The sequence below is a fragment of the Notolepis coatsorum genome (assembly GCF_963971535.1).
Source record: "Notolepis coatsorum genome assembly, chromosome: 2".
In the NCBI taxonomy this organism is placed as follows: domain Eukaryota; kingdom Metazoa; phylum Chordata; class Actinopteri; order Aulopiformes; family Paralepididae; genus Notolepis; species Notolepis coatsorum.
Window position 1 is genome coordinate 44,688,202 of NC_140166.1, and position 27,897 is coordinate 44,716,098.

The 27,897-nt window shown below is 43.2% G+C and overlaps 1 protein-coding gene across 1 annotated transcript; it reads left to right on the forward strand.

The window, feature by feature from the left end:
* The first annotated feature begins 675 nt into the window (after positions 1 to 675).
* tm2d2 (TM2 domain containing 2) lies at positions 676 to 27,582 on the forward strand. Its single transcript, XM_084338184.1, has 4 exons — positions 676 to 1,075; positions 10,310 to 10,397; positions 15,453 to 15,568; positions 23,403 to 27,582. Exons 1-4 carry the CDS (start codon positions 696 to 698, stop codon positions 23,614 to 23,616), a joined length of 798 nt encoding a protein of 265 aa, XP_084194310.1. The 5' UTR covers positions 676 to 695; the 3' UTR covers positions 23,617 to 27,582.
* Positions 27,583 to 27,897: the final 315 nt, after the last annotated feature.

Below are 27,897 nucleotides of genomic sequence, written 5' to 3' on the forward strand. Positions count from 1 at the left end.
CGTAACAGTTTCTACGTCAAATGTATATACACTCTTTTTCTGGACACTTTTTGTATCACAAACAGTACTGTATTTGCAAATCTGATATGTCATAAATGTATAGATGTAGCAGTACTGTCTATCTGTATGTCATGTCTATATATATCTATATGAATTGAAAATGGGGGACCCTGATGGAAACAAGACAAACGTCTTTCTCAGGTCTGCATCCCCTTAACAATTGTATGTATTGAGCCGTACTGTATGTACCCATTCTGCAATCTGTTAAATAAAGTTTTCATTCATTCATTCATGTATGTCATATATGTTATGATGAATTGAAAATGGGGGACCCTGATGTAAACAAGACGAAAGTCTTTCTCTGGTCTGCATCCCCTTAACAATTGTATGTATTGAGCTGTACTGTACCCATTCTGCAATCTGTTAATAAACTTTTCAATCAATCAATCAATCAATCAATCAATCAATCCAAAGTTTGCCCAGATAGTCGAGGCTTGCAGAATCCGTGTACTTCGTGTCAAGTCATCCTAGGCAGTGATGTCAATCCTAACCGCTAGGGAGCGCCAAAAACGTAAAATGTAGAATACGATCAGCGCATCTAAATGACGCCATATGCCGCCATTAACACCAAAGAAGAAGAAGAATGACGTCATATATATGGGACAACGTACGAGATCAAAACAAACCCTTAGCGAATGGTCGTCGTCTTTAAACACAGCCGCCAGACCAGACGATGTCATTTGGGGTTTAAAAATAGCACTTTAAGGATGGGGCGGATATCCGTAAACTACATTCTGTTGTGTGGGCAACTCCTGCTGCTGCTGACGGTGTTGCTTTTACAATGTTTGGAAGGAACCCATTCTCAGAATTCAACGGCGACATCATCGTCGGACACACCTGCGGTCGTTGGGCACGAAGGGGGAGCGACGGCGGCTCCGTCCAGTGAACAGCCGCCGGTACCGGACAACAACAACAACGACGGGACCGAGCACGGCGTGATGCTTATCGACCGAACCAACTCTACCGAGCAGTACGAGTACAGGCCGCCTTCCCCCGTCGTCCTCTGCAACTATCTGTGAGTATCAGCGTCGCTAACTAACGGTGTATCTGCTATAACCTTAGCCCCGTCTTTCTTAGCCCGTGTGCACCAGACTCTGTGCCAATGAATTAATCAATGAAAACTTTATTTAACACAGATTGCAGAATGGGTACAATACAGTACGGCTCAATACACACAATTGTTAAGGGGATGCAGACCAGAGAAAGACGTTCGTCTTGTTTACACCAGGGTCCCCCATTTTCAATTCAGTGACATTTATGACATACACAACATACATGACATCATGACATTTATGGCATAGGGACATACATGACATACAGGTATTTAGTACTGTTACATTTGTGACATATACGATATGCAAATATACAGTACTGTTACCCATAGATCCTGACAGAGAGTATATACATATGATGGGGTGGGAGAAAATATACATACGGGGGGGAGGAGACTGTACATTAGGAGGGGGTGGGTCGTGGGTGAGAAATGCCACAGGACATTTATACAGAATGTTGGACATGATTTCGTCTAGTGCGCCAAGGTTATTGTATTTTACAATTAGAAGCTGGACACCTGTACAAGAGGCAGGGGAACTATGTGAGAATGCTATTTATTGACTACAGTCATATATGTCATAATGAATTGAAAATGGGGGACCCTGATGTAAACAAGACTAAAGTCTTTCTCTGGTCTGCATCCCCTTAACAATTGTGTGTATTGAGCTGTACTGTATTGTGCCCATTCTGCAATCGTACGTTTTCAATCAATCAAACCTCTGCCAGTGGGTCTTGGACTTCCTGATAGGAAACCGCTCCCCGCTCCACATCGCTCGGTAGATTTTTTTTTTCTTTTTTTTGGAGCACGATGTAAATTTGCTTGATTTGACCAAACTACAACAGTCTACACCCCCTGGGCCCCTTAACAATTGTTTGTATTGAGCCGTATTGTAATTGTACCCATTCTGCAATGTTAAATAACATTGTTTATCCATTCACTAGCTCTACTAAGCGATGATAGCTAGCCTAGCCACAATGCTATGGTCGCTGCCATTCACTTTAGCATGTAAGCTAACGACAACAACAATGGCGGCATATACTTTTGTCTAACAGGATGTGAGTGACGGTTCACCCTTCTCATTGGTTGAAAATGACCTTCATGTTTGTACATCGCCACCTGTTGCTTTGGCATTGTACTACATGTATATTACATCAGTGTGAAACCACTGTGAGCAGCCCGGAGGCGTGAATATTAAAGGCAACCTACTTGTGTTCAGCTTTTCTCTGATTGGCCACGACCCCCCGCCCCCTTTTGCCGCGAACGCGGCAGCAGAGGTCCCTGCAAGGTCTCAAATTAAATGAATGAAGCGTGCAGCGAACGCGGCAGCAGAGTGTATAATGTTGTTTCGCGGAGCATAATGTAGTATAATGTTATTTTGCCCGTTTGTGAGGCTGCTGACTGATTAATAATAAGCTCTCTTTATTTCGCCGCAGCAGAGTGTATAATGTTATTTCGCGGAGCATAATGTTGTTTGTGAGGCTGCTGACTGATTAATAATAAGCTCTCTTTATTTCGCCGCAGCAGAGTGTATAATGTTATTTCGCGGAGCATAATGTATAATGTTATTTTGCCCGTTTGTGAGGCTGCTGACTGATTAATAATAAGCTCTTTATTTCGCTTCCATTCATTTTGGGGACGATGTTCAAATATCATACTTCTGAAGTATAAACAAACTATACTGCTGTGACGATTTTGAATATCTTAACATGTATTTACGCCCATACAATTTTTTTAGATGAATGATTGTGGATATAATATAGAAAACACAATACAATGGTGAGTGAGAAATTATCTCCAGTGATAAAACCCAGTGCTCTATGATACACAGCGTGGATGGGCTTTCAGGTGGAGGGAGGCGCATACATAATTTCACCATAATCAAATACAGACATGGCTCAGCGGAGTAGCAATACAATCATCAAATTTGCTGACGACACAGTGGTGGTGGGCCTGATCTCTGCCAACGACGAGAGGGCCTACCTGGAAGAGGTCAAGGTCCTGGCGGGATGGTGCCAGGAAAACAGCCTCTCCCTGAACGTCAGCAAAACAAAGGAGATGATTGTGGACTTCAGGAGGTCGGGGGTCAAGGACTACAGCCCCCTCAGCATCGACGGGGCACCGGTTGAGAGAGTCAACAGCTTTAAGTACCTCGGAGCCTACATATCCGAGGACTTGACATGGACCACACACATTGACAGTGTTGTGAAGAAGGCACGACAACGCCTCTACTTCCTCAGGCGCCTAAGGAAGTTCCAAGTCAGCCAGAAGATCCTTAAGAACTTCTACTCATGTACAATAGAGAGCATCTTGACCGGCAACATCACCTCCTGGTTTGGGAATAGCACTGCACAAGACCGAAGCAGACTACAAAGAGTGACACGTTCAGCCGAACGCACAATTGGAGGGGGGCTCCCCACCCTCCAGAACATTTACAACAAGCGTTGCAAGGGCAAAGCTAAGAGAATCATTAAAGACTCCAGTCACCCGAACAACTGCCTCTTTGAACTGCTGCGGTCAGGCAAGCGATACCGGAGTCTCAAGGCGAGCACAGAAAGACTCAGAAGAAGCTTCTATCCCCAGGCCATCAGGCTGCTAAACGAACAATGAATGACCACTACACAACAACAACCACCAAACGCACATAGCACACACATCCACACGCACACACTCACTTTAAACAAACACACTGTAGCACCCACTCCACACACTTTATAGCACACACCCACTTTAAACAAACACACTGTAGCACCCACTCCCCACACTTTATATTTATGGATGAAGGATTGCACTACAACTCGTACACCTTACTGTAAATTGTACCTAAAATTGTACCTCATCCCATTTCTGCTTTGCACTAGATAGTACTGTACATTAGTACACTGCATAGTATTGTGTATTGTATATTATATGGTAACTCAGAACATTGTACATATGTCTATACCGAACACTGTGACCTCATTTTTCTTCTTCTAAATTCATGCTATATTATGTTATTATGTTATTTGATACTATCTTGTCTAGCACAGTCTCTGGAGCGTAACAGTAAGAAGCATTTTGTATGAAAGTATTCTGTACTTCTGTATGACAACTATTAAAGAACTTGAACTTGAATTGTGGATTATTGTACAATGGTCTTCTTCAGATTCCTTTATTTAGCCATTTGTGTAAAACACATTGGTAATTGTTGCAGCAATACAGTGTATGCATTTCATTTCTTTTTTCACAGAAAACAACACCAACACGGACAAGAAACGAAACAGTTACTGTTTAGTCTTACTGGCAGCAGAAAAGCATGTCACTCTCTGCCGCGTCTCTCTGCCGCGTAACAACACACAGAGCGGCGCGGATAAGGGCGTGTGCTAGGGCGGTCACATGGCCGTGTGGCCAATCAGGGAAACGCTGAACGAAAAGCTGAACACAAGTAGGTTGCCTTTAATATTCACACGGCCCGGAGCGGATTGGAGCGGAGGAGAACTCTCCCTCCGGACGTCGCACCGACCCATTTTAAAACCCACTCCGTCGCTCACGTCAAAACCGCCCGCTCCGCTCCCCGCGCCGCGGCGCTCACATGGCCTGCTCTCAACACAGGTGCCCCCCAGGGCTGTGTTCTGAGCCCCCTTCTTTACTCGCTTTAGACGCATGCGGCATGACTGTGTGGCAATTAAGCACAACAGCAACACAATCGTCAAGTTTGCTGACGACGCAGCTGTGGTGGGCCTGATCTCTGCAAACGACTGAGGTGGAGAACCTGGCGCTGTGTTGTCAGGAGAACAGCCTCTCTCTGGAAATTAGCAAAACAAAATAACTGATTGTGGACTGGGGCAAGGGATTACAGCCCCCTCAGTACATTTCAAGTACCTCGGAGTCCACATATCCAAGGACTTGACATTTACCACGCACATAGACAGTGTAGTGAAGAAGACACAGCAGCGCCTCTACTTCCTTATGTGCCTAAGGAAGTTCAAAGTGAGTCAGAAGATCTACTCATGTACAATAGAGAGCATCCTGACTGGTAACATCACCGCCTGGTTTGGGAATAGCACCGCACACGACTGCAGAGAGTGGCTCGATCAGCCGAATGCACAATTGGAGGTGGGCTTCCCACTCTCCAGGACATTTACACCGGGGCAGGGCTGTACACTAAGCTTTTTCACTAGGGGCACACTTGCCCCTAAATGAGAAATTTACGGGCACAGAATATTTTTTAGGGGCACATTTTTTAATAACAATTTTACCATTATAGTGCAAAAAAATATGTTCCTCCTGCCTCATTACTGTGGTCCTTTTTTATTTAACATTTAAGTGCGTTTGTTTTCAGGTTTATCTTTTATAATGAACCACCTGAGAGTGTGTAAATCACTAATAGAACAAAAACAACAAACTGTGTGTGCGCGCGCTTGTAGTGCTCCTTGAATGAGATCACCACAACACACACACACCATTGCATTAATCAGGAGGACAAGAAACTCAATTCACAATGAAAAGTGCTTTATAAATTAAATGAATTATTATTATTGTAAATAACCCCATGAAAGGTTTATTTTTATGGGTAATTACCCGCTTCATATTTGTGATGTTACTGGTTTCAGGGTGTGCCTAAAGTGATCAATGTGTTGGGCTGTTTATAGAGATCTGACTATGCCAATTAATGTTTATGTATATCCGGGATTTTTTTTTATAAGAATTGAGAGGCCTACTAGTACTACGGTATGTGTATATGTGACCTTTATTTTGAAAACGTGTTGCGACGCAACCTTGTTTAAGTTTGCGATTTTGACAGTGAAATGTTCAGTTCAACTTAGTTCGAAGGATCGAGCCCAGCTCTCCGCATTGCTATCAGCTTGGCTGGTCGTTCATACTAATACAATTGGCAGTATTAGGGGGTGGGAAGCTGATGGGTGGGGATCGGACGTTGTGGAAAGCGACTCCTACAGGTCGGTTGGTGCGCCTGCGCAACAGAATCAGGAAGCGACGGGGGCGGCGTGCCCTCCAAACGCAGACCCCCGGTGCTGAGAGATCGCGCTGTGCAGGTGAAAAGATGCAACTGCTGCTTCCTCGAGTACCGGAGGGGACACGTGATGTAAGGCTTAGTCCACATTGCAGCCGGCTTGTGGGAGGCATGGCCTAACAGCGTTCGAGACAGGGGAGGGTAGAATTGGACGATATGAAATTGGGATGGGAGAAAAAATAGAAAATGGGAGAAAAAGTAGATAAAAAAAAAACTTCGAAGGAAAGACTCTAATCAAAAAGGTTTAATGGACCTGTATGAGGCCATAGCTCTTACGGTGGGACTTTATAGAAGAGGAATGTAATACTATGCGAAACGAGAAATAAACAGTGATTTTACCAGCAGTAAGTTGCAAGCCTCTTTCATACGGGGAACCGTGACAATTATTAGTATTATCTTATTTGCATATTGTCTCATTATTAGATAGATGGGTTGATACTTTATTGATCCCCGGAGGGAAATTTAAGTAGACCGTATTTCACGTCCTAATAGTGGGCTACTCACCTAATGCATGGCTGAACTGAACGTTAGAAGTGTCCGTGTCCCTGTCAATCATCACTGCCAGATCCGACTTAATTTAATCAGCTATGGTCTCTTATCATCTCTCCACATCCGGTATAATGCTTATATTCACGCCACGGCGCTATAAAATGAGAACGTATTGATGAATTTTTTTTTCTTTAAGCCATTTTGAAGGGACGGTTTATGGTCTCAATTCACAATGAGAATGGACAGATAGCTATGCATTGTACCGTGGGATTAATACTATAAAGTAGGGATGCACCGAAATTTCGGCCACCGAAAGTTTTCGGCCGAAAATGACCAAAAATGGCCTTTCGGCTTTTGGCCGAAAGAGTTTTTTTACCGAAAATATATCACCGAAACAGAAACAACCTGTAACCTAACGCGTGTTGTTGTGATGATGTCATCAAAACGTGGCTTCAGTCATTACATGCGCGCTGTTTCTATGTGTCGCGCTGTTTCTATGTAAACTCAGCGCGCAACGCGTCCAATAAATGCGTCTTTAACATGCTTTTTATATCCTTATTAACTATATGCCTGTCGCGGTTAACTTAAGAGGGGGGGGATTGTGTTTCTCACATTGACGCTGTCTGTCGTTGATAATATAATCTGAAGAGCATTATTATCATTCTCGATAATACACGTCGCGCGTAGAGCTGCCGCGGTATTGATTATTTCCTTATCGCACAAATTTGCAAAATATTTCCTACCGCCGCGGTTTTTACCGCACGCACACAAAAAATTTAAAAAGTTTGAATGCATTTTTTTTTTTAGTAGTAGTCTACTCTTTATAGCATATAGCCTGCCTCTAGTCTAAATGTCTATCTTTAGAGGATGACTTTGCAGCATGAATATTGTTTGGGATTCGGCAAGCACGCATTAGTTATTGAAAGTGAAACACGGATGCGCAGTTCACTCGGTGTCGCGGGCACCCCCCCGACCCTTTCTTATTATTATTACTATAAAGTTACTACTTTATAATAAAGGCATTCGTTTTGTGGCATTGACATTATATAGTTATGCGTTCAATAACATCAGCGTATTTACCGGACCATAGCAAGCAATACTCTATTCATATCTCAGTTCCTTTCTTTGCTCAGAGCGTGCTGAGTTGTCCCATTCTGCGGTCTGTTAATAAAGTTTTCAATCAGACAAGTGTATAGAACGAAGGGCTTTTATTATAACATTCGTTGCAGACAGTAAAATCATTATGTCTCGTTTAGTACTCCTGAAGAGCGATGATAGTCCACTCCGGCGGAGAGTTAAAGCTAACGTTATTAGCCGTGTTGTGATGTGCTGACATTCAGGAAGTAAAAACGTGTGACGCGTCTCTCTTCTGACCAATCAGTGGTCTGCAATGTTTCACGTGACTTTTCTGGTACCCAATAGGGTCGCTTGGAACCTCGATAGACGAGTAGGGTATATCTGCAGAGCCGCAAGCCCAACGAGAGGAGGGTAAATTATTATTATTATTATAAAAAAACAGCGGTGACGCGGTATTCAGCCTACTCTGCGGTGGCCGTGATGTAACAGCGATACCGCGGTAATGCGGTAATCGCGGCAGCTCTAGTCGCGCGTCTACTGTGCCAAAGTCAAGAGAGCACATTCATCTGCGGACTAGAAAGGTGCGCTCAGTAGAGCACAGATGTCCGCCACTTGACTTGGAATTAATGTACTGTATGCAATATGCATTCAGAAGTGCTGAATAAATGTTTTATGGACCCATAATAGTGATTATTTATTATTTAAGTAAAGTTTTGCCATAATCATATATTTTTCCATAATCAGGTAGCATTCCGGTTTTCGGCCAACTGTTTTCTATTTTCGGTATCGGTTTTGGCCAAGAATTTCCCATTCGGTGCATCCCTATTATAAAGTATAGATTTAGCTCTACAAACAGCCCCACGTCTGTTTACATTTCACGGTCCTCTTGAGATTAATTAGACTCATCCCAGTGGCCGCGAAAGTGTTAAGGGGCAATTTGCAATAACCTCGTCGCAGTGTACAGCCCTGCAGGGATTGCAGGGCCATGGCTAAGAGAATTGTCAAAGACTTTAGCCACCAAAACAACTGCCTCTTTGCACTGCTGCGGTCAGGCAAGCGCTACCGGAGTCTCATGGCCAGTACAGAGAGACTCAAAAGGAGCTTCTATCCCCAGGCCATCGGGATGCTCAATATGCAACAACAATATATATAACGCTAGTATGCAACAATACGCAGATTACGCACCCATCTACATTGTACACACATCAGAGCATGTGAGCGGAGCGGCGCGGATGAGAAATCCGCTCCTTCGCTCTAGACGGCTTGTTCCGCTCCGCTAATCGATCATGTTGATCCCGTCGCCACGCCGCTCAGCGCTCCGCTCCGCTCACCTTAATTTACGAATCAAGCGCTCCCCGCTCCACATCGCTCCACAGCTCGCTCAGCAGATTTTTTTGGAGCATGATGTAAATTAGCTTGATTTGACCAAACTACAACAGTCTACACCCCCTGGGCCCCTTAACAATTGTTTGTATTGAGCCGTATTGTAATTGTACCCATTCTGCAATGTTAAATAACGTTTATCCATTCAACTAGCTCTACTAAGCGATGGTAGCTAGCCTAGCCACAATGCTATGGTCGCTGCCATTCACGTTAGCATGTAAGCTAACATCAACAACAATGGCGGAATATACTTTGGTCTAGCAGGATGTGAGTGACTGTTCACCCTTCTCATTGGTTGAAAATGGCCTTCATGTTTGTACATCGCCACCTGTTGCTTTGGCATTGTACTACATGTATATTACATCAGTGTTAAACCACTGAGCGGCCGAAGCGGATTGGAGCGGAGGAGAACTCTCGCTCCGGAAGTCGCGCCGACCCATTTTAAAACCCACTTCGTTGCTCACGTCAAAAGCGCCCGCTCCGCTTCCCGCGCCGCCCCGCTCACATGCCCTGACACACATCCACATGCACTTGACACTCCCTTAACACTCACCTTTAACATTCAGTTTAAACACTTTTAAAGGTCCCATGTTTTGCTATTCCTTTCACTATTTGGGCAATGTTACACAATTCCTATGAGTCTATGGAACACATCTGTAAGGTATTTAAAAAATAAATGCATTGTTTTGTATTTCTAATCAAGTACTCTAAAGCAGGATTTTTTTAATTTCAAGATTTCAAGCTGTTGGGCTCTGCCCATAAGCGATTTGAGTGACAGTCACCCACAGTCTGCACTGGCAGACAGAGAGAGACATGGAGAGATTGAGGGGGATACTAATGAATTTCGCCGTGGGGGGGGGGGGGGCATAATCCCACGGTACAATGCATTGCTAACTTGTTTCAAATGACAATATATACCCCTGTGAATATTATTGCATGGATCGGAATACGGGCGCGCGCGATGATATTTTGCAGCAGGTTGACAGTGATATGCGAGTGCTCCCGACTGCGTGTGTGTTTCCCCACTGGCGCGGTCGCGAGTGTGTGTGGGGTGCTCCGTGTCCCTCTCGCTCGCTCGTTCTCTACTCTCTCTGTCGGTTCCCGACTCTATACGGTCCCTGTAGCACATGGTCGGGTTCACGCGGCTAACGTTGTATCTCTGCTAACATTAACTCCGTCTCACACTTTTGAACTTTCTTGTGTTTTGTCACATCATCATCAACGCTGTTGGGGCGAAGACCGGAGGAGTTTGTTCACTGTCAAGACCCCGTGGATCATGCAGGCAACAACAGTGCCTTTCTGGAGATGGGCCATGGCTGTGTGGGTGTAAGTACCGTGAATCGAGACTTTAGTCTAGTAGTTAGCTGTGTGATGATGGGTCTGTTCATTGGACGACATTCCACTGTCAAATATCTGTGCTCAAAGAGGACGTAAACTAACCGGTGCTACCCAGAGCCATTTATTACCATGGCTCTGGTGCTACCTACCCTATACAGGGCCGGATTAACGACCGGGCCGACCGGGCCGCGGCCCGTGGGCCTCGAGTGATGAGGGGCCTCAAAAAAAAAAAAACATTTTAATTAAAATTTTTATTTCTTTGGAGGCCCCTCGTCACTAGAGGCCCCAACATTTTTTTTAATTTTTTTTTAACTTTTATTTTAAATTTTTTTGGAGGCCGCTCGTCACTCGAGGCCTTTTGGAGGCCCCTCGTCACTAGAGGCCCCAAATATTTGTTTATTTTTTTTAACTTTTATTTTAAACGTTTTTGGAGGCCCCTCGTCACTAGAGGCCCCACATTTTATTTAATTTTTTTTTCTTATTTTGGAGATCGATGTCATACTGTGACACTGAATGATTGGCACTGACTGACGCTCTCTGATTGGCCACTGACATGTTTGCCCAATCGCGTGACGAGCTGTGTCTTTGCGCATTTCCTCGTCAAACAGCCTGCAAACTACCTGCCGTTCTATCGCCATGCTCTAAGACAAACTCTAACCTTAACCAACTTCGAATGAGTGCCTAAGCTTAACCGTCGAAAGAACTTGCCGTCAGCCCGTCACGCTCTAAGACAAACTCGAACCTTAACCAACTTCGAAAGAGTGCCTAAGCTTAACCAGTGTAGAAACAGGCATCGGCCAATCAGAGAGCGTCTTGCCAGAAATGCGGCTAGGTTTAGAAATAACGCGACTAGGGGCCTCCACACTACACACTAGTACTAGTACTAAATACCTATATGTCCCTATGCCATAAATGTCATGTATGTTGTGTATGTCATAAATGTCTATATGAATTGAAAATGGGGGACCCTGATGTAAACAAGACAAATGTCTTTCTCAGGTCTGCATCCCCTGCCTTAACAATTGTGTGTATTGAGCCGTACTGTATTGTACCCATTCTGCAATCTGTTAAATAAAGTTTTCATTCATTCATTCATTCATTCAGTAAAAAAAATAAGAGATACGAAAATTAGAAATATAGGCCTCTCTCTTATACATGCCTCCTCCTAATACAAGCCTGGTATCCACTACAGTTGAAACAAATACAAGCCGGGGTTACTATTAGAGGAATTACGGTATTCTATATATTTTTTAAAGTGACGTATAAAAACGCTACTGTGCGTGCACGTGTGTGTGGGGGGGCCTCCACAAGAATCTAGCCCAGGGGCCTCTGAAGTCTTAATCTGGCCTTGACCCTATACTAATATTAATGAATTTTAAACACAAACATATAATATCAATAATTATTATATTATTGCCCCCCCTCATATCTTTTAGGATCCCTTTATAAATAGGAACGAAAATATAATTAGATTTAACAGCCTCTGCAGTCTGGTTTATTCATTGTGTCCATGGAAATGACAATGAAGGCAGCCATAAAGGTCTGTTTACCTTTCTGATAACTACATCACTGCATAACTCATAATGTTCAGACAAGCTTAATCCTTGGTTATTAGTGATACTCTATACACCCAATTCAAAGTTATAGCCACATTTTCTTTCAAACTAATTTAGTCACAGACTTTGCTCTCTTGGGCAGTGGATGTATAGGCATAGAGATGGCTCTGCATAGGAGTGTACATTCAGTTGTCAACATGTTACAAATGTGCTGCGTTGACCATCAAATCTTTACATTTACATTTAGTCATTTAGCTGACGCTTTTATCCAAAGCGACTTACAAGTTCTGTACGACAAGTCATCAGGAAGGGCACAAATCTATCCGTTGAGTAACAATGTTCATCAAAGTGTTGAGTGCTACAGTGTAGGTTGTATATTAGGACAAGTGCATGACAAAGATTAGTTAGGATTAGATATTTATATTTTTTATGTTTTTTCATTTCAGATAATGGTTGAAGAAGTGCGTCTTTAGTCGACGGCAAAGATTGGACGGGTTTCGGCTGTCCTAACTGGTGGGCAGTTCGTTCCACCATTGTGGGGCATGGACTGAGAATAGGCGGCTTCTCCTTGATGACCCTCCCGGAGCTCTGATAGGAGTGGGTCTGAGACGGCCAGAAGATGCAGAGCGTAGGGGTCTTGAGGGTGTGTAGCAGGGCATGTGAGCGGCGCGGGGAGCGGAGCGGCCGGTTTTGACGTGAGCGACGGAGTGGCTTTTAAAATGGGTCGGCGCAACTTCCGGAGCGAGAGTTCTCCTCCGCTCCGGGCCGCTCACAGTGGTTTAACACTGATGTAATATACATGTAGTACAATGCCAAAGCAACAGATGGCGATGTACAAACATGAAGGCCATTTTCAACCAATGAGAAGGGTGAACCGTCACTCGCATCCTGCTAGACCAAAGTATATTCCGCCATTGTTGTTGATGTTAGCTTACATGCTAACGTGAATGGCAGCGACCATAGCATTGTGGCTAGGCTAGCTACCATCGCTTAGTAGAGCTAGTTGAATGGATAAACAACGTTATTTAACATTGCAGAATCGGTACAATTACAATACGGCTCAATACAAACAATTGTTAAGGGGCCCAGGGGGTGTAGACTGTTGTAGTTTGGTCAAATCAAGCTAATTTACATCATGCTCCATCTGCTGAGCGAGCTGTGGAGCGGGGAGCGCTTGATTTGTAAATGAAGGTGAGCAACTTGGGGGGGCGTGCCAACATGAGCGGAACCAGACGTCTAGAGCGAAGAGCGGATTTTTCGAGCGCTCTACTCCACTCACATGCTCTGGTGTGTAGTAGTCTTTATTTAGGATTAGCTGTCTGACGTCTGGTCACCCATAGTTCTAGTTGTCAAGGCTACACTCTGCTTTTGCCAGGTTAGAGTCGAGAGTGTATTTGCCACACAAATCTGCATTGCAGCACAAATCCGCTTCAAGGTCCTTGACCTGTTCTACTGTGCAGTGAGGGGAACGGCTCCCTCCTACCTCCGGTTAATGGTCTCTAACTACACACCCTCAAGACCCCTCCACTCTACATCTTCTGGCCGCCAGAGACCCACTCCTATTCAAACTCCGGAGGGTCATCAAAGAGAAGCCGCCTATTCTCAGTCATCGCTCCACAATGGTGGAATGAACCTCCCACCACAGTCAGGCAGGGCTGAACAGTGTGAGATATATGTCGCACGTGCTACAGCAACATCAGTCTGTGCGATGAATGGATTTACTTCAGTAGCACCCCTGCGATAGGCATTCGGTTCATATCGATACTGAGGGTGGACAGATAATGTTGATATTTAAAAATACAATACATAATAAATGTATTCATGATCATCATGCAACATAAAACAATTGCAGGAACGGTTTGGGAGAGGAAGGGGTTTTAGGTTGTGAGTTCCAAATAAAAGTTTAAAGCTCAATATATCAAAACGTGGCACTTTACAGTGAACAGGAGGTCTATTTGTATTAAAAACAATAGATTGTTTTTCCTTTTAAAAGTCTGGAAGAGGTAAATTAATTGTTTTCAAATTATATTTTCGTTACCTTTTTTGAGTTGATCTAAATGTTACTGATTGTGTTAAATGGGCTTATGAAGTTATGATATCGTCTCATATCGATTGCAGGCACCTGCATCGTATCGTATCGTGGCAGATATCGGAAAATATCGTATCGTTGTCCAAAGAATCAATATCGTATTGTGATGAAACTGGTGATTCCCACCCCTAGTAGAGTCCATACATCCAACACCAAATCCCATAATTCCTTACACATAACGTGTGACGTGAACTTGTCAGCATGAAAATGACAGCCAAACATGGCACTGCAACTAAATAATACAATAGACACATTTGTGACTGTTACAAATATAACACGTTTTATACTTGTGCTACAAGATTTTGGCCTGTGCTACAAAACTATCAACCTCTGTAGCACCAGTGCTATGTGCAAAAAAAGTTAACGTACAGCCCTGTCAGGACAGCCAAAACCTGCCCAATATTCTTCAGTCGACTAAAAACACACCTCTTCAATCGATATATAAAAAAACAATGCCAACATTAATTACCAGATTCTGCTATTTAGTTTGTTAACCCTTTATTTAAAACGAAGGTTAACCTTCTGTAGTGTGGTAGTGAAAGGTTAACCGTCTGTAGTGTGGTAGTAAAAGGTTAACCGTCTGTAGTGTGGTAGTGAAAGGTTAACCGTCTGTAGTGTGGTAGAGAAAGGTTAACCTTCTGTAGTGTGGTAGTGAAAGGGTTAACCTTCTGTAGTGTGGTAGTGAAAGGTTAACCGTCTGTAGTGTGTTAGTGAAAGGGTTAACCTTCTGTAGTGTGGTAGTGAAAGGGTTAACCTTCTGTAGTGTGGTAGTGAAAGGGTTAACCTTCTGTAGTGTGTTAACGTCACGGTGACCAATCACGGCCACTCTTATTGTCTGGGACCAAATACGGCCACGCCCCACTCCCAGCAAAAAGTGGGAATCTCTAGAATGGGTTTGGGGCGTCGCTGTATACGGAAGTGGCTCTCAAGGTGACGATTAGACAACACTTTTTTGTTGTCAGTAGATGGCAGCATTGGTTTAAAATTAAAGGCTGAAAATGTTGAGAACTACAACACTGCATTTCCCAAGAGCGTTAGCACAGGTCGCAGGTCACTGGGATGTGTCTATATTCTCCGACGTGATCTGAACAGCGTTAAACGATACTGCGACCTCGGTATAGCGACCGAGAATGGCCAACTAATTATCTTAACAAAAGTGCGCTGGTAGCGTTACATATGTTGTCTAAAGGGGGACATATGGTACAATTTAAGATTCTAATGATAATCGGCATATAAAGGACAACATAGAGCATCGTTAATTTGTAAGAAACCTCAATGAAAACGGCGCAGGGTGCTATTGTTATGAAAATGTGATAGAATCCTATAAAAATGTGGACGCATTTGGCCTACGTTCCGTTAGTGAAAGGGTTTTAAACCCACTCTCTCCTCCGTGTCCAGTGGGGCGGCCAGACTCAGAAGGAGGTGAACCACACGCCGGTGGTGTGCGTGGCTCTGGACGACATCGAGTGTGCAGGACCCAGGGAGTTCCTCCGGGGGAACGTGCCCTGCATCAAGTAAGTGACTCCGCTGCTCCACGAGCTCCACGGAGAAAGACCATGACGATCATGAAAATTACTGTATGAGATGTAAATTATTGCCATATAATCACTACTGATGAAATAAATGAACAAACATGACTAATCAAAAACAAAATTAACAAAAAAATAAAAAAATACAGATTTATTTCCTGGGGGGACGTAATAAAACCGAAAGAAAAAATTTGCATATTCCTGAGGCCACTAGCTTAACTGTTCATTTTGTTTATCTATTCAATTTGTGCATACCAGATCAACATGTTTTTGTAAATGCATGTCTGTTCATTCTCTGGTGCCTCAATGAATACAAGGAAGGCTATATGTTTAATATCCATTCATGGATATTGATTATTTTATCTTTTTTTAATAGATTTGTATTGCATATTGGAGACCAAGGTAGAATACACACAAAACATGTCTCCCCTCGGCTTTCGCTGGTCTCGCGCAAAACCAATAATTTCCACGGCTTGTGTGTAGGTGTGTGACATTAATTATAAATAAGGCTGAATTTGCAAGATAATCATACATTTCAATTAATTATTCACCCACAGGAGTTTGTAAGATTAGAACTTCTAGGTAAAATTGGTCCTGAACTTGTAACTAATAGGCCTTTCACACCAGCCGGGCTCCGCGCCGGAGCCGGTTCCCGAACATAAGTAGTTTTTTTTCTCCTTGCGAACCATGACATCATCAGTGGGCGTGTCATAGGCTGTCAGGACAAGCGAAAACGGTGAACAGCAGAGGTTCTGCATTGCACTCAATTGATCCATTCAACAGGAAGCGATTTGCGAACTGATCTCAAAATGAGATTAGATTCCAATGTATTGTTATTATACAGCACGAGTACGATACACCATCCAACCAGAGTGGATAAAGAAATGCTCCAGAAATGAATATGCGCGGAGAAAGGCTTAGCGAGCCTCGGTGCGCAAGCACACACAGTTCTAAATTAATCGTTCCAGCAACGTAGGCTTCTATTATTCGAATGACTTGTTTTATTGGGTATCATAGTAGTACGTCCTGCTGTAGAACATGACATATTAGCATGATGACATCTGATTTATTAATGCCAATACTGAAGACTGCGCAATTGGCTCTTGACAAGTGTAAATGATGGATTAGTCAGTTACAGTCAACGTCGGACCCTTTAGCTCAACTAGTTAGTGCAGCTGCCTGTGGATCCTATGGTCCCAGGTTCAAATCTCTCAATTGGACATGTTTTTTTATTTATTTTTTTCATTAATTTATGCATTTCTTTATCCACTCTGGTTGGATGATGTATTGTACTGTATAATGACAATACATTTAGAATCGGATCTCATCTTGAGATCGCGATGCTACCTGTTGAGTGGATCAGCATGGTGCAATGCCGAACCTCTGAAGCTGTTTTATATACGGCACATTTTGCCACTGTTGTGTTCATATGGTTGTGTTTACCTCCGCCTGAGTAACGCCCCCCGTTGATGACGACGACGGTGGAACGTTGGTTCTGTTTAATAGGTGTAAACACGGGCTGGTTTTCCAGAAAGCGCCAAGGTTCAGAGGCTCCAGAACGGAGCTGGAGCTTGAACCGGAGCCCTGCCGGTATGAAAGGGGCATAACTCCACTATTTTGGGAAATTAGCTTATTTAACATCTTCCCTGGAGTTAGACAAGAAGATGCATACCTTTTTTGTCTCTGTGCGTGCATTTTAGCTTTGGGAATAGATGCTCCGTTAGCATAGCTTAGCTTCATCACTGGAAGTGAGGCAGGACAGTAGCCTTACAGTGCCTTACAGTGTATTGCAAGGTCTGACATTGACCAAACTTGATATGCATGACCTTGGTGGGCTCTAGGTCAACTCCTGAAAAGGGGGTCAATGTCAGACCTTGCAATCAAAAGTTAGGGGCGCACTGAAATTATGGCAAGGGTTATTAGCCCCCTAACTTTTGATTGCAAAGTCTGACATTGACCCCCTTTTCAGGAGTTGACCTAGAGCCCACGAAGGTCATGCATATCAAGTTTGGTCAATGTCAGACCTTGCAATACACTGTAAGGCACTGTAAGGCTACTGTCCTGCCTCACTTCCAGTGATGAAGCTAAGCTATGCTAACGGAGCATCTATTCCCAAAGCTAAAATGCACGCACAGAGACAAAAAAGGTATGCATCTTCTTGTCTAACTCCAGGGAAGATGTTAAATAAGCTAATTTCCCAAAATAGTGGAGTTATCCTTTAAGTGGATCACACATGTGCACGCACACAACACACATCTCTCACCTCGGCACCTCTTTCTATCCCAGCTTTCAAAACCAATCATTTCCATGGTTTTGGTTTCAGAGTAGGTATGCTGAATTGGCATTACATTATTTTTTTTTATCTTTTTACGTTATGTTATTTTTTACCCAGGGACAGTGCACATTAATCAACATCTTCAGTTTCCACATCAATATAAATGCGCCAGAATGAGCTAGTTTTCATCTGTAGTCCCTGCCTAACATGCATGTCTTTATGGTGTGGGAGGAAACCGGAGTACCTGGAGGAAACTCACGCGAACACAGGGAGAACATGCAAACTCCACACAGAAAGGCCCCTTGCTGGGGTTCAAACCCAGGACATTCTTGCTGTGAGGCAGCGGTGCTAACCACTGTGCCACCTGATTAAGTAAAATAGGATGCAACCGAATAACACCACGGCCTGAGTCGAGTGAAAACGGATGACTTGACAAGCTTTTAAAAGTGAAACTAAATAAAAACACAAGGTACAACTGTGAAAAACTGTGAAAATACTGGGTCCTCCAATGTTCCAAGCAAGCGGAGTGAGACTTTTCACCAAACGCACAATGCAGGTGCAGATGACGCTCAGTGCTTTTGCTTGAAAAGTGGAGGCGTTTGTATTTTTTTTTTTTTTTTTAATCTTTTTCCTCCGATTTTCTCCCCATCCCAATGTTAGTCGTATGCCAATTCCCAATCCCCTTCCTGGTCGCTGTGCACTTACCCCCCACAGTCGGATCACCTGGGAGAGTGGAGGCTACCACGTGCTTCCTCCGACACACGTCCAGCCAATCAACCGCTTCTTTTCACCTGGCAGCGCGGATCCTCCCTGAGAGGGCGTAGCGTGTGGAAGGATCACACTATCCCACTCAAGTCCTATCCGTGCTTAGCAGGCGCCCCGACCGAACTGTAGGAGTCGCTGTTTACAATGAACCGGACCCAGCCCGCCAGCTTCTCCCACCCTCTAATACAGCCAATTGTATTAGTGTGAACGGCCAGCCAAGCTGGTGACAACCCCGGAGCTGTGAGCTGGATTCGAACAGGCGAATCCAGCTCACAGCTCCGGGGTTGGTGACGAACGCAATCTCCGCTATGCCACCTAACCGCCTAGGCGTTTGTATTGTTAAATGAATTGCTAAGTGAATTCAGTCTGGGGGCCGGAGGAACACGCCAGACACGCCAGTGTTTGGCCTGCGGGACTTGGGTTTGACATGTTGGAGAGGGTTGATGACGTTAATGCAGCTAAACATTGACAGGGCACGTCAAACAACACGTCAAACACTGATGGCTACAGCAGGAAACGCAGACCACAACAGACGGCAACAAGAGACGAGCTCAGCTCACAGACACACTGACATTAATGTGGCAGCAGCACAGAGCAAGGGTTATGGGTTTTAGCGTTGACCGATTTGACTTATCAATGAGCCGCTGTTTTAAATGAGAACTAACTGACCAGTATGTGTCAAGTTCTCTATGTGTTGGAATTAGAGTTCCACTCTAATGAGGCTCTGACTGAAAAAGACAGGCCGACTAAAGGCACGTTCTTCCCCTCTTCTGACTCCTCCTGTAATCTGGTATGGGTTTGTTCTTATGTAGCAAAATCTCTTTGGCGGGGGTCGGGGGGCATACCATGTATGATCTGGTAGATGAGACGGATGATGCTTAATCACGTTTTCCCAGCTCAGGAACTTCTATTTTGTTCAGAATAGTACACTGCTGTGGAGATGATGTGCTTTATTGTTTAGAGCTCTACGTGTCCGTTTAAAGACTGTAGCATCCTCCTGAATGCTCTTTTCTTCTAGCTCACTCTGGATAATGAGCTTTTATTTTCAGCACTTCATGCCATGCATTTGAACTTTCCTCATTCTTTGCCCAAACTTGGGCCTACGCGCGCTGGTTCATACTCTAGACCAGCGGTTCCCAAACTTTTTTGACCGTGCACCCCCTGTCACCTCCCGACCTAGCTGACGCACCCCCCAATGGGTTTCTGTTAGAAAAAATTGTTCCTGGTCTCCGTGCACAGATTAAATTTTTTATTTTATCTCTTCCCACGGCGACTATGGATAGGGAATTTCTTTATTTAATTAAAATGTTCATGACAACATGGATGCATGTACTCTGCCAGCATGTTTAATATCCATAATACTAAAGGTTTGACTAAGATTTGTATGACATTTTATTGTAAAAAAAAATATATATATATATTTTTTTTTACCACCATTAGCCTTTTCATGTCACGCACCACCTAGAGGGCGCTCGCGCGCACCACAGTTTGGGAACCACTGCTCTAGACGGGTCTAGTTCACCTGAGGAAAAAATAACGGTCACCACTAGGGGTGTAACGATGCATCGATTAATCGAAATGCATCGATTCTAATGTGACGATTCAACTGCATCGATTTGAAAATGTTAATCGATTATAATAAAAAATTAAATCTCTTTTTTGTGTGTATTGTTTTTATTGACCTATAGTCCATTCATGCTGAGTGAATCAGTTCCCCCAGCGACATTTGTGTATTCAAAATGTTTTGGGGAATTAACTGATAGAAAATTAATCGAATCGTGGTCAAATTAAGAGATTTCATGATGCATTGAATCGTTGCCTGAATAATCATAATCGAAATTAATCGTTGTGAGGTCGCATCGTTACACCCCTAGTCACCACCACTCTTTTTGGGGTCAATTCAATATTCCGTTGACGGTATGCCGCTTACAAACATTGTTGTAACTTGTAGACGTTGATCTATAATAATAATACATTTAATTTTTTTATTAAATAATAAAATAAAATAAAAACCTTGGGAAAGGAATCTACCTGAGCGTGACATAAGAGCAAAATGGCTGCCGTATGTGAATATGGTCATTTATAAAAAGGTTTTGATTTAGATGAGTGCTTATTATTCCCTTTTCTCTGATGGACACAGTGTTTATGGTGACTGGCTACATTTACACCATTCATTATACATTCAAGGCTTCAAGCCTGTGTCCCAATTCAGCTGTAGTATATGAGGAGTTAAATCTATTCTTGAACTAAGGCCCTTTTCTAGCAAACAGACCTGTGTGTGCCCTCCCATGCGTCTCTTTAGCTGTGGGCCTTCCCCTCCCATAGAGTGTAATGCTGCATGTAGACCCCTCTCCCATAGAGTGTAATGCTGCATGTATAGAGCCCTCTCCCATAGAATGTAATACTGCATGTAGCGCCCTCTCCCATAGAGTGTAATGCTGCATGTAGAGCCCTCTCCCATAGAGTGTAATGCTGCATGTAGAGCCCTCTCCCATAGAGTGTAATGCTGCATGTAGAGCCCTCTCCCATAGAGTGTAATGCTGCATGTAGAGCCCTCACCCATAGAGTGTAATACTGCATGTAGCGCCCTCTCCCATAGAGTGTAATGCTGCAGGTAGGGCCCTCTCCCATAGAGTGTAATGCTGCATGTAGAGCCCTCTCCCATAGAGTGTAATACTGCAGGTAGGGCCCTCTCCCATAGAGTGTAATGCTGCATGTAGAGCTCTCTCCCATAGAGTGTAATACTGCATGTAGAGCCCTCTCCCATAGAGTGTAATACTGCATGTAGAGCCCTCTCCCATAGAGTGTAATACTGCAGGTAGAGCCCTCTCCCATAGAGTGTAATACTGCACGTAGAGCCCTCTCCCATAGTGTAATACTGCATGTAGGGCCCTGCCATAGAGTGTAATGCTGCATGTAGAGCCCTCTCCCATAGAGTCTAATACTGCACGTAGAGCCCTCTCCCATAGTGTAATGCTGCACGTAGAGCCCTCTCCCATAGAGTGTAATACTGCATGTAGGGCCCTGCCATAGAGTGTAATGCTGCACGTAGAGCCCTCTCCCATAGAGTGTAATGCTGCATGTAGAGCCCTCTCCCATAGAGTGTAATGCTGCATGTAGCGCCCTCTCCCATAGAGTGTAATGCTGCATGTAGAGCCCTCTCCCATATAGTGTAATGCGGCATGTAGAGCCCTCTCCCATATAGTGTAATGCTGCATGTAGAGCCCTCTCCCATAGAGTGTAATGCGGCATGTAGAGCCCTCTCCCATAGAGTGTAATACTGCATGTAGGGCCCTGCCATAGAGTGTAATGCTGCACGTAGAGCCCTCTCCCATAGAGTGTAATGCTGCATGTAGCGCCCTCTCCCATAGAGTGTAATGCTGCATGTAGAGCCCTCTCCCATATAGTGTAATGCGGCATGTAGAGCCCTCTCCCATAGAGTGTAATGCGGCATGTAGCGCCCTGCCATAGAGTGTAATACTGCAGGTAGGGCCCTCCCATAGAGTGTAATACTGCAGGTAGCGCCCTGCCCGCATGATGTCCTTGTAATTTCCTACCAAAGTCGATAAAATAATTTAATTAATCAGCTTTTTGCTGCCTGTCCCACAAAATAATGAAATGTCATGAAATATTGCTGCTAATATCGCTCCACCACCAGGTGGCAGTATTTACACGTGTATCAGATAAAAACAAACCGTTTCTCTTCCTCCATGTGTTCCGGCAGCACACGGCAGCGTCTCTCTGCATTCCAGCAACATCATCATATAACGTTTCCCTCCCGTGATTTAGATGGAGATCAAACGCACGCCCGTGGGCCTGTTCCGCAAGCCTCGCTGATAATCATCATCATCATTTTTATTTATTCGTACATGGAAGTGTTACAGTCCAACAGTAGGCCTACATATAGTTCTCTTAATAAGATTCACTAAATTCCATGGCCGAAAGGAACGGGAAGAAGAAAACTCTTATTGTACCTGCACCTACACACATACAGTACACTGATAGACCTTATTGTACCTGCCCCTACACACATACAGTACACTGATAGACCTTATTGTACCTGCCCTACACACATACAGTACACTGATAGACCTTATTGTACCTGCCCCTACACACATACAGTACACTGATAGACCTTATTGTACCTGCCCTACACACATACAGTACACTGATGGACCTTATTGTACCTGCCCCTACACACATACAGTACACTGATAGACCTTATTGTACCTGCCCTACACACATACAGTACACTGATGGACCTTATTGTACCTGCCCCTACACACATACAGTACACTGATAGACCTTATTGTACCTGCCCCTACACACATACAGTACACTGATGTACCTTATTGTACCTGCCCCTACACACATACAGTACACTGATAGACCTTATTGTACCTGCCCCTACACACATACAGTACACTGATAAGACTGTTCATAGTGCAATGTTTACCAAACCAAACAAAATGTACATACTTATTTAGCAGAAATGGAAACATCAACACAATTAAATGAACATAAATAAATACATTTTGTGTATCTATCAGTTAATAAAGTCAAGTTAACTGTCACTTTTTTTCATACATAACTATTATGCTGGTTTTATTGTGTTTGTGTATTATATTGTTCCATTGTGTATTTTATTACCATGCTGTAGGTCGAGGGGGCAAGACCCAAGAATCTTGGTCTTTTTTGTATCAGAATATGACAAAGATGCAACAATAAAGCTGAATCTGATCTTTTTGTGTTTTTAATATTTTACATTTTTTTGTACAGATACACCGGGCACTACTTCATCACCACACTGTTGTACTCGTTCTTCCTGGGTTGTTTCGGAGTGGACCGCTTCTGCCTGGGTCACACCGGCACCGCCGTGGGCAAGCTGCTGACCCTGGGCGGGCTGGGCATCTGGTGGTTCGTCGACCTGATCCTGCTCATCACCGGCGGCCTGATGCCCAGCGACTACAGCAACTGGTGCACCTACTACTGAGGCACACAGGGCCGAGGACCTTACCGCGTCGTGTGTTCACACTACGGGGCTACAGGGCAAAACGGGAAATCATTCATTTTCAACGGAAGTCCTTACATCATGTTCAGCAGCAGGGAGGGGATCTGGGGGGAAATGGCGTGAACCTCCCCCATTGAAACTGTCGGGTGAAAAGAAGCGGCTGGCGACTCCGTGTCGCAGTTCTACACCCTCCCCAGGCCAACAGTGGGGCAATGCGCGCAACGACCAGGAAGGGAATTGGTATAACGACTAAATTGGGATGGGTGAAAAATACAGAAAAGCCCCCCACCCCCTGAAGATAGAAAAAAAAATAGGGCTGTACCGAATGTAATTTTAACATTCGAAGCTTCTATTGAAGTATTCGAACGAAGCTTCGAATGTCTGTCGTCGTATTTTATGGCGTAATCCAATTATTATTTTTATATATAAATATCCTCAATTTGAATAAAGTGATTAATCTGATTAAATTAGTATTTTTTTTATCAATTTTCTTTAATGAATATAACTCATCAGTTTCGTCAACATAAATAATCCAATAAGGGCACGGTTAGTACGAAAGTGATGGTGGCGTCTTGATGGAGCGCCGAGTGCCAAGCGGATGCAGATAGGCTCATTTATAAATGTTTTATTTACATTTTTATGACTAGTCATATAGTATAATACTATAATATTAGTGAAGCCTAATCTTTATCTGCAACTGTGAAGAAAAACCCCATTGGTTTAAACGGAATGAATAGACACATAAAAAATATATATATATTTATAAAATTTTAATGTTGATTTAGAATTTGAATGTCAACATTATGAACGAAGCTTCGAACTATTCGGTACAGCCCTAAAAAAAAAAGGATAACTTACTGTAAGATCTCAGCGTTGTTAGTTACCATACACGGCTGCACGATTTTGGGAAATAATCGAATTGTGATTTCTCTGACGGATATTGCGATTGCGATTAAATTTAAAATCGATTAATCGTTCAGCCCTAACACACTAAAGGGTACACCAAGAAACTGCAGCCTCTGGGGACTCTAATGTGTTCCTCTGACGGTCAAATGAAAACCAAACGGCAAATTACACATAGATCGATTACACTGTAAGCTCCAGTCGGGCAAGTATGAACACAGAACCCAAGCTATACGCTGTGATTTGCACAAGGGGTGTGTCCTATATGATTGAGGGATATTGTTCCACACAGTTATGATATACAGTAGGTCCAATAGCCTCTGGGAAGTTTTTGAGGTCAAACAGTCATAAAAAGGGCAGACTCTACACCCATACTGTGTTGGGAATATTTGGATACTTGTACATCTAGGTGTGGATGTTAAGCCTGTTGGGAGTCTCTCAAACCAAGACGGAATGCTGAACGTTAGTGGGCTTTCACAGACGAAACCATTAGGTCCATGATCAGGTTTAGGGACTGGATCTGGGAAGTGGCCTCAAAGGTTCTAGGGACGGGCATGAGTCGTGATTTCTCAGATGGAGTACTCGCATGAATTAACTTAAGTAGTGCTTGAGTAATCGTTTAGGGAAATACATCTTTAGAACGCATCTTAAAGCGCATGGCAGCGGCACATTTTTGATAGTGTGGAGTCACGCACACTACCAATTTTATTATGTCTCGCTTTGCGAACAAAATGATGCACAGCAATATACTCTATGCTTAATACGTATTGTCATTCAAAACGGTCCGTTGCCATTTGTAATTGCATTAGCTCCACTGTCTGCAACAGGTCTCCGCTCACGCAACGGCATGTCTATCAATACTAGTCTGTGAACGCTACGCAAAGTGGGCGACATGTTGTTGACAAAATTTGGAAATAGATGGAACACGAACCGCTGTTTTTTATCTTTTAGATGATGCTAAGCTAGCTTTCAACAGGGTTTGCACAAGGTCTCTATTTTTGACCAAAAATATTCCTGGAATTCCTTGAAAACAGCCAGTTTTTTTTAACAAGGTGCTTAAAAAGTCATTGAAATTCAAATCAACCATTCGTATTGAAAGTTTTGTTCATCCATGATAAAATAGTTCTGAATCAAGTTTTTAATCTAAAGTAACTAATTGACGGAAATTGGTTTTTAAGCCATAAATATTTAATCTGATTTTCTTCTTTTTTTTTAATATAAAAAAAACTGCATTTAAAAGTGAATTGTATCCTTTTAACACTTTAACTGCCAGAAGACTAGTTTAGGCGTCCTTCCCCGCCATGCTCAAGTTGCCGAAGACGCCGTAACTCGTCTTTGATATCAATATTTCAAAAATCTGTGATCGGATTCATATTTCCCATCCGCTGGCCTGAGACCCACCAAAAAGCCCCACTGAACCCTCTAGCGGTTCAAGAGCGCCATCTGGTGGCCGATCGGCGCAATCGCCTAACAGGAAGTTACTTGGACGATGTGCTGTTCACCCATATTACTTCCGGGCACTCGGTATAGGTTCCGGCACTCTAGCTCGTCACAATACATAGCGATCCGTTGCCAATAACTCGATAAACAACATGATTTGGACGTATATACTATTATACAAGCTGGAAATGGACCGGATATTTTTACATCCCATAATGGAAAACTGTCTACCCCACGCTGATCGCCCAACGGCCCGCGGAGACTGGGGTGAGTTTTAGCGTGTAATATTTCCGTGTTCGACACTAACTGCTATGATGAACATTTTACCCACATTAGATGAATGGTATAACGCTGCCCACGGAATTATAAACGCCCCCTCGCCCATCCGGTCAACATCAGATGACGTGTAGTAACTTCCAGAAGTCCGTCCAGTTGGATTTTTTTATATCGCGCCGATTGCTATCAAACTGTATTTGATCATCAATATAATGCATTTGGGGCTATAAATCACGTTCTGGAGAAAGCTGCAGAAAGAGATGAAAACATACTTATACTTTAGATCATATTTTAGTATGAATATGTGAATGAAAAAGTTTAATGTTCATACACCCTGAACAATACATATAGGACATTGAATGGGCCCTAATAATGGCAATTTAGCAATAGAATTTAAAAAGTTATAGCCCTGCAAAGAAGGGGAACTTCTCCATAGACAAATAGAGCTGGCAACCTATGGTATATCATGAATTTAGCCTTAGGCAATCAAAGTGTTAAAATGAAAAATAGTGCTTGGAAAAGTACTTGAAAGTCCTTGAATTTCATTTTGCAATGTCTGTGGGAACCCTGTTTAGATGATGCTAAGCTAGCTTTCAATGCAGCAACGTTGTACACTCTCATGCTCCACAACTGACCATTGTTGTCTTCCTGCAACAACTTACAGGATTTCAGAACAAGATTTTAGTTTCGGTGGCACAAACAAGCAAATAAATTAATAAAACCCAGCACCCTCAAAAACCACTTGTTGAGTTCAGTTGCAATGGCAATGAGTACTCAAGTAATCGATAACTCACGCACCATCCCTATGCTGATGATGTAGAAAGCAAGATGGTAAAAGTCATACTGTACTTTTAAGTGTTCATTAGATCTCACTTGATTTAGATTGCAATATATTCTAAGATGGTTATAAAGATTTTGGGTGGAACGGGGCACTAAAGTAAAGCATGGTCCTGTGCTTCATTTTCACTTCACAGCGAGTGGTCGTGTCGAGCTCCGGATGTTTTCCTGAGTCATTTTACGCTCATTTCCTTTGCGTGACAATGAAAATAATCTACAGCTGTTGATCACATCCTCACACATTAGAAATCCAACTGGATAATATACTGTAACATACTGTATTAACACCGCTGTTTTTGAAGACTTTGAGGTCCGGTCACCTTGCCCTTGTAAAATAAATCCTGTATGTAATATCGACCCGTCCCCAACAGTGACTTGTATATTGTTTCATTTTTTTTTTTTAATATTCTTAAATGTAATGCCTTCAATTGTTCATTTAATTTGCCTTATTTTGTTTTGTGAAATGTATTATAAAAAAAATGCCTAAAACATTAGCGGAATACATGTCATTGTGTTTCTTTCATTTGATATCTTGTCTATTTAGAATTAACTGAAATGGCATGTTGGTCCCTGCCTTTCTCTCTGTGTAATGGAACGCAGGTTCTCGCAAGTTGTATTTATCACCCCATAAAGGCCTTTCAAAGTGTCATAGAAATATTTTAACTTGATTGATGTGATTTGATGAATGGGCTCTCTCCTCTCGGTTGTATAGCCACTGGGCACTTCAAGGCGAGATAGATCGAGCACACTCATCACAGATGGTTGAGTTTTCCCTGGAAATGTATGTATTCGTTACATTCGTATAGG

Bases quoted from the DNA above. Each gene is read 5' to 3' on its own strand.
- tm2d2 (XM_084338184.1), top strand. From the start codon at position 696: ATGGTCGTCGTCTTTAAACACAGCCGCCAGACCAGACGATGTCATTTG. The intron at 1,076-10,309 runs GTGAGTATCAGC...GTTGGGGCGAAG, and splicing joins GTCGTCCTCTGCAACTATCT to ACCGGAGGAGTTTGTTCACT. The intron at 10,398-15,452 runs GTAAGTACCGTG...CTCCGTGTCCAG, and splicing joins TGGGCCATGGCTGTGTGGGT to TGGGGCGGCCAGACTCAGAA.